We start from the raw sequence: 14,946 nt of genomic DNA, 5'->3' as shown, positions 1-14,946 counted from the left end.
ATAAGGCAGCCGGGCCCAGTGTGGTACGCGCTTAGTCTAATTACAGGTTCTTGTGGGAAGCTTGTGTGATGTATAACCTTGTTCGTGTCAGGTTTTGGGCTGGTTGCGAGCGCGATCGCACGGACAGGAAACAAGCAGGCAGAACACGGGGAAACTGGAATTTATTAGCACTAAAACGGGACGAAGCACGAACATCGACTAACTAACATCAATGACGGACCAGGAACGAAAGCAAGACATGGACTGAAATAGACAGGACTGGGCGAAAATAATCGGACACAGCTGGGTATAATGGGGAAGCACACGTGGATAATCAGGGGGGCATGGCACACATGAGGATCGTACGAGCTGGGCGTGACAGTTCGACATACTGATCGCTATGTATCGCGATACAACAGTTTGCAATGTTACCAAAGTGTCATTTTATAATTCCCATATTAAACAAGTTACCGTGCATAGTGCTTTGGGGAGAGACAGACTCCAAGAGTGCAGTTCATTTCACGTGTCTTTAAGTCATTGTCTGATATTATCCAGAGCTGAATGTGTGATTCATGCTTACTACTATATTCTTGCTTTGCAGTTCTTACACAATTTTTTTTCTTATTTACTTCTAAAAGTAAATAAAAAACTTATAAAACTGTCATTATTATATAACAACTATACGTATTATGATGTTATTATTTAGTTATGTTGTTGCTTGGTTACATTTGATGCCTCCGCACGTAGGAAGCTACCGGTTTGAAAGATGCGGCTTCACTTGCTTTTCTGCACCAAGATGGCAAGGTACTTTGCATTTCTGCTCCCATTTTATCGTATAACTTATCTTATTATTTAGTATCTGTCTTTGTATGTACAGTGGTACCTCGACCCACGAACTGTCCTGATCACGAATAAATCGGGTTACGAACCAAATGTTCCAAAATGTTTTGTACCGGTTGTCGAACCGTGTTTCGGGCCGCGAACCCACAAACGTCCCGAAAAGGGTCCAATGAAAGCTCCCCAAAGAACCACCCGAAACGCGAAGAAATGTCCAGTATAATAATAATAAAAAAATCATATTTTCGAAATTACTGCATTTGACTGTTACTCAGTCTTTTAATGTTGATTGTTTAGTTTTTTGGTGGGATGTTTTGTGGTTCTTTTCCGTGTTTTGGCGTCTTTCGAGCGACCAGCGTATGCTCAGTTTTAATGTTTTATTTAATTTAGCATTTGTTAGCATGTAAATGTAAATGTATGCTCTCAGTTATATGTGCACAGTCTGTCATAATTTGATTGTACGGTAGGGGGCGTTGAGTTGTACTGCGCGTGCTCGAAGTGTATATATGTATGTATAGAGTGACCTAAAGAGAAAGACGGCGATATGTCCTAGTTCATGGTGAATAACGTGTTGTGTGAACTTATTTTTCCATTTATAAATCCTCTATTATTGTTAGTCTTCTCCCGATTTTCTTACCGCTGCACCGACAGTTCGACGTGCCAACAGCATTATTTGTTACAAGTAAGGCTATTTTAATTTAAGTCTATATTCTTGGTCGCGTTCTCCCCATGTTGTCGTGGGCTTTCCTCCGGGTACTTGCTAAATTGCCCGTAGGAGTGCATGTGTGAGTGAATGGTGTGTGAGTGTGCCCTGCAATGGGCTGGCCCCCCCATCCTCGATTTTTCCCTGCCTCGTGCCCATTGATTCCGGAATAGGCAACCGAGTAGGATAAGCGGTTTGGAAAATGGATGGATGGATTCTTGATCACAGAAAAATATAAAAAATTGAAGAAAATGCAGCGTTTCTGAGGTTTAAACATATTGAACATAATACATATTTACATTATTTGAAATGGGAGAAATTGATTGAGGTCACGCACTTTTCAGGTCAGGAACTAAGTTCGTGAGCCGAGGTATGACTGTATATTGAAATATGTTTGTGTAAAATTCAGTATATTGTTTGGATTATATTTAAATTTTATGTGCAGGTTAGTTAGTGTCATATGCAGGGTTGCCAACCCTCACTCAAGATGTCTTGTAGTCAATCTGTTTTGTTCCATTATAAACCTAAAATTAGTTCCATCAAAAGTGTTGGGGTAGTCTGCAAACCATCCAGACTATTTACAAGGTAGTAAGACTGTTACACATATGGAGATGAATGTGCAGACTTGTCTGGAATTGAGAATCTCACGCCAGCCAGCTGACCAAAGATAGCAGCTCTGCCTGTGCAGTAATGCGGTTGTTGATTGGGAAGGTGTGGGTCAGTGCAGAAGTGTAGTCCACATGTCAGGAGTGACTGACAGCTCCATTGCATTGCCTGTATGTTGTTTTTCCTCATTCAGAATCAGACGATTTGAGAAAGCTGTTTGCTGGAGCGACGACAGATACTGGGCAACTTGGGACAAGTGGGGAGAGGTGATTGACTGGGGAGATGAGAAAGAGCTGTGCTCCCCAGCAGAATCACCTTCTGACCAGGCTGACAGTTCCACTGAGTCACATTCCCGAAGGCGAATTGCCAAGGCAGTTAGCTGGACGGATGATGCTTATTGGGCAGCCTGGGACAAGTGGGAAGAGATCATCTGCTGGGGTGATGAAGAGGAGTGCTCCCAAGTAACTCCACCCACTAGCCAGCTTGGGAGGGATAAGGGGATAGATGTACATGGGTTGGAGGCTTTTGTGATAAATAACAGGACAATCTCCATAAAGCCTGTAGACAACCATCAAGACAGTCTGAAGATAGGAGCTGTGCTGGTAGACCTCTGCCAGTTTGATCTCGAATATTTAGATCAAAGTAAATTTAATTTTGAAATTGTGCAAGTACAAATTGGAGAAGTTGAAGTGGAGGAAACTAGAGAAAAGGCTTTTGAAAAAGCATTTGAATTGGAAATTGTGGATGTGGCAGTAGAAGTTATAAACAGTGAATTCCAGCCGAATGCTATAAATTTGGATATTGTTGAAACTAAGGTGGACAAATTATTATTGGAAGAACTGATCGTTGGCGATTCAGAAGCAGGCAATGTGAAGGTGTCAGTATCAAATGGCAATGTGGTGAAGGTACCCTTAAGGTACCCTTCACCACAGAGGAACAGAAGGACCAGGCAACCTTAGACCATACTCTCTGGTGGTTGACTCGTGGCAACTGGACTTGTCTCTGAAAGTTAGAAACGTTTCGCTGCTCATCCAAGCAGCTTCTTCAGCCTGAGGGAGGTAGTAAGTGTCCACATATTTATCCTCCTGGGTAAGTAGTCTAAGGGGGCTCGTTGAGTGAAACAAAGTGGGGGGGGGGGGGAGTTGCGGGTAGATGTAACCAGTCCCTTCTACTCCAATAGAGTGGGTCGTTAAGGGTGGTCCACCTGGTGGAGGTGTGAATTGGGTCTGTTTTTTTCCTGGGAATTATTTTTGTTTTGGCAAATGATGAGAGGGCCGCAGGTTAAATTGGAGACAGGTTGTGCCTAATGCCTCTACCTCTGTTGAGTGAGGGGTTGTGCATTTGCACATGCAAAGCTGCTTGGACGAGCGGTGAAACGTTTCTACCTTTCAGAGAGGTACAATGTCTTTGGATGTCTTTTGTCTTGTGCAGTCTGGGAGTTGACTGAATGCTGGGGCGGGGGTAGCTTTTCCTTTGTAGTGGGGTCCGGTGGGGCGCCTTGGGCTCTGTGGGGCCCGGTGGTGCTGCTGCCTTGGGCCCCGGTCTGGATGGGCCTGGGCCCCCCTCCCTGGATGGATTTCGGGGAACGGGGAGTGCCTATGGGGGTCAGCGGGGGAGCTGGCTCCGGGGGGGGGAGGTATTTTGCCCCCCCCCCCATTCCTTTCCTCCCCATCCCTAAATGCTTCCCTCCTCCCGCTCCATCACAACACCACACATGTAGGGCTTTGAGGTGTAGGTGCGTTGCTGGGATGCAGGGTAGGTATTCCTCCTCTGTCCCCTCGCGACCACCTGTACCTCATTCATACACTACAACGTAGACACTCTCATTACTTACTCTCTCATGACACATACATTTAGGGCGTTGGGGATGGGCACACAGAATGGCATCCAGAGGGCGGTCTGTTCATTCAGCCTTACCTCTGGTGCCAGGGCCCATATCTCAATTTTAATCACACATAGACATTGAGGGCTCTGGGGAGAGGCCGAGCTAACACCAGCTGTTGGTCGGCAGGGGGTGGTTAGTGCCATGCCCTTCACCTGTTTTAAAAGCACTTTAGAACAACACACACCAACACCACATCTGAGCGGGCGAAGGGGGGCATGGGGTCTTTTCACACCCCCGTTCCCTGTTCGCCATTTGGGGCTGAGAGGAAGAGCTGGCCGTCTGGTCGGGGTCTGGGCTGGTGGGCTTCTCGGCTACTGCGGGGTCCGGGGTGATCTTCTGGTCTCCTCGCCAGAGGAAAAATAGGGGTCCACATAGAGTATATATGGGGAGTGAGAGTATGTGTACAGCGTTCATTTCTGTGTGTCTAAATGTTGGGTGAATGTGTAAATATTTGTTTATGTCTGCATGAGGGTGGGAACGTATGCTTGTATATGTGTGTGCCTGTTTGTCTATACACACGTGTCAGGTTGGGTCCTAGACTCCACCTGAAATAACATCTCGGGCACAATAAAGTGGTCCTCCGCAGAGGGGGGGTGGTGGAGGGGAAAAAAAAAAAAAAAAAAAGCTTGTGACCCATCGACTGATTTCTTATTTGATTACTGTTGTTCCTTGTCTTGTTTTTGACCCCTCGTGGTCTGCTTTTGTTTTTATTAGTGTCTCTAGTGTTTTTCCCCTTTCCTCCTTTGAATCCCTGAGTGAGTCGTCCACTCTCTGTTTCTGCTTGCTCCATGACACGCTGTCGCTCTCAATCCGCCCTGGACCTGTGACAGTATTTCTGTTTTTGCTTTTGTTTGGACGTACTGAGTTTAGGATACCTAGCTTAGAAGGAATAGTTTAGCCTGTCATGTGTAACGTTGTTAAATGCGCTGATATCAGTGTTATGTCACAGTAGCAGAAACTTAAAATGGTACATTTTGTTTTCTTTTTGTTTTCTTGCAATTACTACATAGAAATGTTTAATGTTTTGCTGACATCTAATTAGAAAATAAATGCATTTATGCTTTAAATGATCTTTTTGTTGTCTTCAATCATTTCAACAGGTGAAAATGACCTGAAATCAATGAGTTTGAACACTGGACACTACATTCCGTGTTTGTGTATAAAGTCATGTTTAGCGTACATGCGAGTTCATTCATATCCTTTTCCCCAGAGACAAAAAGTAGGCTAGGCTAATGGGGAAAAAAACACACAAATATATAGACCTAATGCCAGTGTATTATTCATGAGGTTTTGTAATATCTGAGACCAAATTAAACTTAATCTGTGTATTTAATGGATTTATGTGCTATTGCTACTGGTTTAATTGGTAAATAGGCCTTTTTCCAAGCAATTGAATATTTAAATGGGAATGTTTTACATTATTGATTTAGCTTTAATCATGAAGTACCAAGCTTGATATCAATCCATGTCTAATGTGACATATTCAGGACATGCAAAGTCTATACACATAGGCATAGACTATGGCTGGGATTCGTGTGGCCTACCCTGCAGATGGGAGGCCAGCACTGCATGGTATATATTCTTTAAATTTATTTAATTTTAGTTACATAATTCCTCATATAGACCATGTTAATACTTAATATTGCATATTATATATAGTGAAAATTATACTGTCATTTGACCTTAATGTGTGAAGTGCATGTAAGTATGGAATATCCATCCATTGGCTGTAGCACTTATCCTATTCAAGGTCAAAGCCAGAAGCCATGGATGCAAGACTGGGACAACAGGAGCTGACCCTGACAGGAAGCTCATCTCATAATGATATTCCCCACACCGTGCTACTTCTTGCAGAGCTTTGCTGGGGTATGTGGTGTGGCTATCATACCAGCCGGCGACGCATCCAGTTAGGATGCTCTTGATGACACAGTTATAAAGTGTCCTGAGGATAAGGGGACTTGTGCCACACCTTTTAGCTCGTCGGAGGTAGAAGGGCCGCTGCTATGCATTTAAATTTTTCCCAATATGATAAATGTAGCGTGGAAAAAGTAACCATATCAGTTTACATGGGCTTCTACAGGGGGTTAAGTATCCATCCATCCATTTTCTGAAGCCACTTAATTCCAACTGGGGTTGCCTGGGGACTGGAACCTATCCCAAGAACACTGGGCACAAGTGGGAACCAACCCTGGGGAATCACCAATACACCACAGGGTGCACACACAACTACAGGACCAATTTAGACTCACCATTCAACCCCTCTTGAATGCTTTTGGACCGTGGGAGGAAACTACAGCGCCTGGTGAAAACTCAAACAGAGGGAGAGCGTGCAAACTCCACGCAGAAAGGACTTGGGATTGAACACAGGACCTTCTTGCTGTAAGGCAGCAGGGCAAACCACTGCGCCACCATGCTGCCCCCGTGTTAAGTATGATAAGTAATATGACAAATGTCATAGCTTAGCTATAGATATGCATAAAATGTACGGAAAGACGATATAAACATCTTGTTACTGGTTCATAATCATAGTGAGAATATCTTATTGTTATGCAAACGTTAGTGCTTCCTTTGTTTCTGATTTGTGTCTTCAGGATCTCCGGGGCAGCTTGTGGACAAACAGGAGGTGACGCCTATGAAAGGAGACACTGTCAGTATTCAGTGTCACTATACTGACATTTACATTGACATGATGTGGTGTAGGATGGGCAGGGGCTCCTGTGTAGAGAATTCTGGGAGTTTGGATGGGAGGCCTGTGGAGCTCAGTGATGAAAGAGTTAATAAAGTGCTCAGTGTCACAATGAGGCGACTGGAGAGGAAGGACACGGGCTGGTACCTGTGTGTGGCAGAAAACCTGCAGACACTCCTTCCTATTAAAGTCAATGCACAACCACACACAGCACTGAATGTAAGTAATTAATTAAAATATGTGGGTCGTTTATACTCTATTAGAAATAAATAAAGGCTAAATGGATCCCAAATCTTTCCCTCGTGAAGGAAGTTGGCGCATTTTTGTGGGAAGAATCCATTTGGGCGAGGGGGGGTGCACTGTACTCACTGGGGTATTACCAACAAGCACCAGGGTGAACAAAATACTCAGCTAAAGTCAGAGCTAAAAAGTATGAAATTAAGCAGTTTTAGCTGACTTTAGCGGACATTCTTATAATAAACTCATTTCTTACGAGTATTATGCTTGATATATGAAGTATGTTAACACCCCTTGGCCTAGATTTGTGATCTTTCATTCCTCTGAATCCTTTGCTCATCCCGATTCAAATTCATCCATTGCCGTTAATTTCCTTATTGGATTTTCTGTCATTCTGAATTTTTCAGTAAACCTACTTTTGTGAACTTGTCCTAGGCAGTTGATCCAATCACCACCAAACTTGGTGTGCATGATCTACAATATAGGGGACCGAAAGGTATTCAAAGAATCATGCTATATCAAATGCTATGGCCACTGTCGTCCAAAGAATTTCATGACAAAGCCACTAAATAGGATGTCAGGCAATAACTCAGCAATGATTTGTTATTGGATTTTAGTGAACATTTTGCACAGGCCAAAAATTTGGTACAATCTTCAATTTTTTAATTTGGCACCCTGACACAGGCCCATCCAAAATACTGGCTCACCAAATTTGGGTTTAATCCATTCATTCCTGTAGCAACACCATCAGGTCAAATTTCAAGATATGTTTCTGCATGTAAATTCTGAATTCTTAAGCCTGGGATTATGATCTTTGGTGTGTTTAAAGCCATGGCTTGTCTAACTTCGATTGCACTCATTAATTAAGTCTGTCATATTGTCATTTTGAATTTTTCTGAAAAAAAAGTTTTTTGGAAACCTAGGCTGTTGATCAAATTATCATCAAATTTGGGTTGCATCATCTAGAAGGGATTGTGACCAAAAATTACTAAAAGTCAGATGCTATGGCCACTATCATCCAATGAATTTGATGACAAAGCCACTGAACAGGATGTGTGACCATATCTCAACAAAACTTTGATTGGATAAAATTGATTTGGTGACTGGACTTGGGGCCCAATTCTGAGGAATAAGAACAAAAATAGTGTCATTCCACCACTAGGTGGTGTTGCAATAAGTAAACATGCCTTGTGGCTAATAACTGTTGAATGGATTGACCTAGGGGTGCGGCATGGTGGTGCAGTGGTCAGTACTGTTGCCTCACACCTCTGGGACCCGGGTTCGAGTCTCCACCTGGGTTACGTGTGTGTGGAGTTTGCATGTTCTCCCCATATCGTCGTGGGGTTTCCTCCAGGTACTCCGGTTTCCTCCCACAGTCCAAATACATGCTGAGCCTAATTGGACTTGCTAAATTGCCCGTAGGTGTGCGTGTGAGCGTGAATGGTGTGTGAGTGTGCCCTGCTATGGGCTGGCCCCCCATCCTGGGTTGTTCCCTGCCTCGTGCCCATTGCTTCCAGGATAGGCCCCGGACCCCCCGCGACCCAGTGGGATAAGCGGTATAGAAAATGAATGGATGGATAGTCTTAGTACCCAGCCTCATAAGTGAAACCTGAGGGACTTTTGACTTGCAAAGCGATTTGTCCATCACATTCAAATGATTTTGATGGTGATGCCGCCAATCACTGTGTGTTAACATATCTTAGCAATTCTTTGGTCGTTTGACGCCAAACTTGGTATTTTTACTTGGGGCCACACCTTTGGGGAGTGCATCAAATTCTGTGTCATTTAACCACTGGGGTGGGACACGTTTCACTGACCTACAATATTTTTTCTAATACATTTTGATGTATTGGCCTTTCAAAAGTGGTTGTTATGACTGGGGATTGTCAGGATTTGTCAGTGTTTTTTGTAGCCTTTTGATCACCTTCATATCTATTCATAGACATCGTTTTTAAATGTGCAACAACATGGATTATTTGTGACTGTGAAAGTCATGACAGCCAGCTGATCGGCAGATTTATTTGCGAAGCCTTCACTACATAATGTTCATACCTCAATTCTTTTCATCTTTCCCAGCTAATGGCCTCCAGATTCTACCAGTAGTACAGAAGTACAGAGCAGCACTTTGTCACACTTTAAAGTGCAGTTCAGTCTTTAAAAAATCAACTATCTAAAGTGTGATTTTGTTGATGTTACCACATGTTATATAGTAGTTAAGAAATTGAAGTCATTTTGGATAAAAGCGTCTGTTAAATGCTGCACATGTAAACCGAATGAATGTGAACCTAAATTAAATAATAAGACAGTGCCCTAAATTAAAAACTAACAGATGGAGGAGTGTAACTGCTGTTAGGATCAGTTATGCTGCTTTACATTTATTTAATTAATTTAAATATAAGAATGATTTAAACATAACTGAATCCGCAGCATTATTTGATTTAAATGAAGAATTTAGTAATTAACATAATTATAATTAAAGGCATACGTTTGTAAGGAGCTTTCTAGTATTTCTATAGAGGAACTAATCTGGCGTTTGAGTTGCGGTCTGGTCAGTTTTGCTGGTGATATTTTTGTTCCGATCAGGTAAGTGCGGGACTTGTTATGAGGCTGAGAAAGTGTTTTAATTTATAAGTGTCAATATTCATGGGGATTGGAGTTATTGTATAAGCTGCAGTCATAAGTTTTATTTCTTTAACTCCTCTTGAATTATCACGGCCAATGAGGTATGAGATTTTATGTCCAATTTGCAAGTTAATGGCGTGAGCGAGCTGTATTCTTGTTTGTCTTTGGTTATTTTTAGGAGGATGCCTGTGTTTTTGCTGATTAATTTTATGATTTATGTGCTTTTTTATCTAGTTCTCACGGCATGCCTGACCGGATGGATATGCGAATAAATGCCCGTGATCAGAGATCAACTTGTGTTCGTGATTGAGGGCAGTTACAAGTGGAGGGGGCGCCGCGGTGGCCTCATAGGAAAGTTACGTATCATCATCATCATCGTCATCATCATCATCCATCCATCCATCCATTTTCCAAACCGCTTATCCTACTGGGTCACGGGCGTCTGGAGCCTATCCCAGAAGCAATGGGCACGAAGCAGGGAACAACCCAGGATGGGGGGCCAGCCCATCGCAGGGCACACTCACACACCATTCACTCACACATGCACACCTACGGGCAATTTAGCAAGTCCAATTAGCCTCAGCATGTTTTTGGACTGTGGGGGGGAAAACCGGAGTACCCGGAGGAAACCCCACGATGACACGGGGAGAACATGCAAACTCCACACACATGTAACCCAGGCGGAGACTCGAACCCGGGTCCCAGAGGTGTGAGGCAACAGTGCTGACCACTGCACCACCATGCCACCCACCAGAAAACCATACATGTTCTTAATCTCAAAATCAGTTCATCGTTTTCCCAGAAGGTGGCAGCACATCAACACTGCAACCTTGGACAAGGATCGCCGCACCTTTTCCTGCATTTGGAGCTGTTTCATTCCCTAATTTTGCGACTTAACAGACTTTAGGCCGCCCTTTCTTTCTGTATGGGACTGCTGCAGAGTGACGGCCTGTATTCTGTTACTCATTGTTTGAACTCTTCATAGATTTCAACACTCAGATTCTTGGTTAGATTGGGGTATTTTCTTTTTGTTTTCCGTTTATTTGTATACCAGTGGCTGCCTCTATTGATCTGGTTGACTAAGATTTGATTGGTCTGGGGTGGTGGTGTTCACACTTTCACCGTGTGCAGTATAGTTGTGTGGGGATCAGTGTGGTGGAGCACAGGTGTGTGTGTGTGTGTGTGTGTGTTTAGGGGACTCCATTCCCCTTTTTGATCAACTTCACCGGACACCTGTTTCTTGCTTGGGTTTTGTCAGCCAGTGGCCATTGCTGGTTAATTGCTGGATTGCTGGTTAATTTTTTAAGGTCGTTGATGCTAAAGCGCTTGTCTTGTTTCTTGGTTTTATATTTTCAACAAACTGTCAAACTGTCAATAGTACAAACACGTCCAGCTCCAATCAGTAAATGAACTTGTGTGCTCTTAATTTAGAGTAATTTTTCCTGTGGTGAAATTCCCCAGGTGGCATAGTCGTGTCCTTGTACTACTGACCGCTCTCTGCCACAAACACTTTACTCTAAACCTAAGCCTAATCCTAACCCTAACCATAGCCCCAAACGTCATGTCCTGCCACCTCCCTGACGTGGCTCTAATAAGCCATGCCTGCTGCTCGTTGGTCTCGCGTCTCGTTCCATCCCTCATGTTAAACACTCCCAGCTACTTCCAGTCTGTTCCCTTGTTATTCCTGTATAAGTGCTTCCTGGCCCTGTGTTCCCCATTGATGTGGTGCCCTCCGTGTTGCTCGTTCCCTAGCCTCCCATCTTCATCCCAGTAAATCCCAGTTTATTGTCTGACAACACCTGCTCCCAGAGTCGTTCATCCTGGCACCCGACAGACTGACGGAACTCGACAAGCCCCAGTAGATTCCCCAGGTCCCTACAGCCGATCACTGCTGCTTGTGTCCAGCATACCTAATGTCGCTGGTTCAGGCCGCAGTACATCTTTCCCCAGAGAGAATGGCCCATCTCTGACGGAGGGCATAGCCGCCCTCTCCCCGGACTCCCAGGTGGAGGGTGTGACAGCTAAAGCGGAGATCCTCAGGGCCCTCTGGAATGGAGTGAGTGTGCTGAACCCCGCAGAGGTGGGGTGCTCTGGAGAAAAGGAGCCCGCCGACTCCACGTCACTCGCCGTAGGGCGACCTGCCTCCTCATTGTCAGTTGAAGTCTGACAACATGATGCATCTCCGGGATTTACTGTGGTCCCCCTGTTCGCCAAAACATGCTCCCCAAAGCTCTTCAGCACAGAAGAACAGGCTTTACTCCTAGTTGTATAGTTGACAGAGTGCTGGACCACAGTAGAGGTCGGACTTTGCTTCAACGTGGTTTTATTGGAAGTCTGCACACAATACAGATGTTTCCTACTGTCCTTCGTTCCAATTAAATGTGGAAACGTTGTGTCAGCTGGCTGGACAAGACCCTACTGCCTCTTTTAATAGTACACATAGTAGTGAGCAGTGGTGACGTAATGGTTAGGGAAGCGCACTCGTGATTGAAAGACACTGCATCTACAGCATCTGGCCCAGGAGAGCCAGCCGTTGCAGTCGTTACATCCGCACTTAAGGCTCCCAGCCCAGAGGGCCGCTCAGGCCGCACCCACAGTGTCCAACACAGGTGAGGCCTTGGTTGCCTCTAGGCTTCTCATAGAATCTGACACGGTTCCCTGTTCCCGGTACCAGCCGACACCTGCCACACTGCTCCATAATGTCAGGCCAGCGTCCACCTCTCTGTCCCCTGATGCCTGGCCAGCACCCACCTCAATGTCCCAAGACGTCCAGCCAGCGCCCACCTCATCTCCTGACGGCCTGCTGGTGCCCACTTTCTATCCTGACGTCCCACCGGCACATGCCTGCAGGCTGCCACCAGCCCAGAGAAGATGGATCCAGAGGATGTCCTGCTGGACTGCCCTGGGTTCTGCTACGTGGGTCCCTCCTTCATCCCAGACTCCGGTTACTCTGGTCCCAGTTTCTGGTCACCAGAATCAACAGGAGCCCAAGAAAGCGGCAGGCAGAATGTCTGTCTCCCAGAGAGGGTTTGCCAGTCTCTGCTCTTGCCCTGTATGTCCCTTGTCATCTTCCTGTTCCTCTCCTGTTGTCTCCTTGCTGCCCTACTGCTCTGCGGTTCTCTCATCGCCCGCCAACTCCTCACGTCCTCCGGCCCTGCTGGCCCTCCCAGACCCTCTGGTCCTGTGATTCGGCAGAGTTCAGCCTCACCTGGAAAGGGGCCTAGGAGGGTCCCCAGCCCCGAATCTTCGCCTGGCTTCCCTGGATGCCCCATGTTATTCCTTTTTGTGCCTCAGTGTTTGTCTTGTTGCTCTGTCCCGCCTGTATCTCTCCTTGTCTTGTGCATCCTGTGCCCCTGTTCTTGTTGACCCTCCACCTGTCCGTCCTGTTTTGGGGTCTGACAGGACTGCTGTACCTGTGGTTCCTAGCTTTTCCTTTATCCGCTCCATGTCCTTAGTGATGTCCTGCAACTGCTCTTATGTCTGGTGTTGCTGTCTGTCTAGTGTTCTGTCTAGTCTTGTCTGGTCTTGTCCTGTCTACCATCTGTTCTGTCGTCCCCTGTCTAGTCCAGAGTCCAGTCTGGTTCCATCCCTGTTGTCTAACCCCTTTGGACTTCATGGCCGGAGCACATGCTTCTGGTGGGTTGGGGTGGGGGGGGGGGGTACTGTCACATTAAGCAATGCCATTTTTATCCACTATGCTTGTCCATTTATGGGTCAACGCATGTTCTGACCATCCATGCTCTCTGCCTCCCCACATTTCCAGGTGCTGCCCGGGGGGGGCACCATCTCAGCTGGAGTCCTGGTTCTGTCCCATGGAGGGGTGACACTGCGAATTGGACCTGCTAACTGTGTCATCCTGGGTGCAGCCTTGAGTGTCACCCTACACAGGCCAGCGTGGAGAACAGGCTTATTGACAGACTTTAATCACACCTCACACCTGGCCTTTAGCAAGCAGCTCCACTCTTTTCTGTTCTCAGTAATATTAGTCTGCCGGGGGGGTTGGGCAGCCAGTTGTCCATGGACCTCCAGAGGCCTGTTTTATCTACTTACTTGGGGGTTTTGGTTCCTCTCCTCCGTTGTCATCTGGCTTTCTTTATTTAATATCTTTCTTTCCTTTTTCCCCTTGTGTATCACTCTCTTTAATGATGTTGTAATGTATGACTACACATCTATGTAAAGTGCCTTGGGACGACTCTGTGAGGCACTATATAAAAATGAAATTAAATGTCCCGCCTCCTCCCTGACGTGGCTCTAACAGGCCATGTTTGCTGCTTGTTGGTCTCACGTCTCGTTCCAGCCCTCGTGTTAAACACTCCCAGCTGTCTCCAGTCTCTTCCATCATTAGTCCTCCATTTAAGTGCTTCCTGGTCCTGTGTTCCCCAGTTCGATCACTGATGTTGTGCCTTACGTGTTGCCGGTTCCATAGCCTCCCATCCTGATCCCAGTAAGTCCCTGTTTGTTGTCTGAGAAACACCTGCTGCACGAGTCTTTCATCCCGGTGACCACGACACCAACCACCAGTGATGTCTGTGGAGCCCAGAAATACCAGCCTAGCTGCACTAGTGCCCAGGCAGCACCTTGACAGCGGCATGTTTGCATTGTTACATTTGCCTCACTTGTTCACCACTTTCAGCAACAGTATCTGCTATGTACTAGAACTGTAATCATATGTGAGTGAGTCTGTCTGCTTTGAAGGAGCAGAGATCCCAGCTCCTTACTGTAGGTACAGGGCACAGAAACGGGTAAATCCTGTAAGGTAACATTATTAAAGTCAGCATAGATTCCAACATGGATCCAGAGGATGTCCTGCTAGACTGCCCTGGGTCCTGCTACGTGGGTCCCTCCTTCATCCCAGACTCCGGTTACTCTGGTCCCAGTTTCTGGTCACCAGTATCAACAGGAGTCCAAGAAAGCGGCAGGCTTTCTGTTCTGGAATATGAAGTTCATAGTCATAGTCATAGTCAGTCATAATTTTGTTGAAGTTCATAGTCAGTCATAATTTTTTAGCATTAAAATGTAACTTTTAAACAAATCCTAACAGTATGTGTGATTGTGGGGGGGTGTGGGGTCTCGGGGTGTAACCTCTGTCTCTTGGCTTGTTTCCTGTCCCTCCTGCTGTATGTGTGAAGTCTGCATGTTCTTCCAATGTGGGCTTTCTCCTCCTACTTTGGAGAACATGAAACTGCGATCAGCCGATTGGGATCTCTAAGCTGCCCTTAGTGTGAGTCTGTATGTGTGAGTTTGTGCTCTGCTATAAACTAGTATCCTCTCCATTGTGTCCCCTGCCCTGTGCCACCTGGGACAGGCTCCAGGCTCCCCACCCCCCCATACAGGATAAGCAGTAATGCAGGACGGCTCCACACTGTTCCAAAGAAATGGCGCTCCAGCTCC

At 45.7% G+C, this 14,946-nt stretch overlaps 3 protein-coding genes across 3 annotated transcripts in view; 2 read left to right on the top strand and 1 right to left on the bottom strand.

Moving 5' to 3' along the window:
• LOC125721617 (NACHT, LRR and PYD domains-containing protein 12-like) overlaps nucleotides 1–14,946 on the top strand; it is a 566,129-nt gene that overhangs the window by 249,808 nt on the left and 301,375 nt on the right. The gene's annotated exons all lie outside the window — the stretch shown is intronic.
• The window catches only part of LOC125721595 (uncharacterized), a 264,097-nt gene that overhangs the window by 22,108 nt on the left and 227,043 nt on the right, over nucleotides 1–14,946 (bottom strand). The gene's annotated exons all lie outside the window — the stretch shown is intronic.
• Nucleotides 658–3,712, top strand: LOC125721606 (uncharacterized). The gene is made up of 2 exons (XM_048997582.1): nucleotides 658–783; nucleotides 2,319–3,712. The coding sequence occupies exons 1-2, from the start codon at nucleotides 746–748 to the stop codon at nucleotides 3,082–3,084; spliced, it is 804 nt and encodes a 267-aa protein (XP_048853539.1). The 5' UTR covers nucleotides 658–745; the 3' UTR covers nucleotides 3,085–3,712.

The sequence above is a fragment of the Brienomyrus brachyistius genome, unplaced genomic scaffold (genome assembly GCF_023856365.1).
Source record: "Brienomyrus brachyistius isolate T26 unplaced genomic scaffold, BBRACH_0.4 scaffold34, whole genome shotgun sequence".
In the NCBI taxonomy this organism is placed as follows: Eukaryota; Metazoa; Chordata; class Actinopteri; order Osteoglossiformes; family Mormyridae; genus Brienomyrus; species Brienomyrus brachyistius.
This window is presented reverse-complemented; position numbering and strand designations above follow the sequence as displayed.

Excerpts from the sequence above, each read along its gene's own strand:
- LOC125721606 (XM_048997582.1), top strand. The coding sequence starts at position 746 with ATGCGGCTTCACTTGCTTTTCTGCACCAAGATGGCAAG. Across the intron at positions 784-2,318 it reads TTCTGCACCAAGATGGCAAG|AATCAGACGATTTGAGAAAG; the intron begins GTACTTTGCATT and ends TTCCTCATTCAG.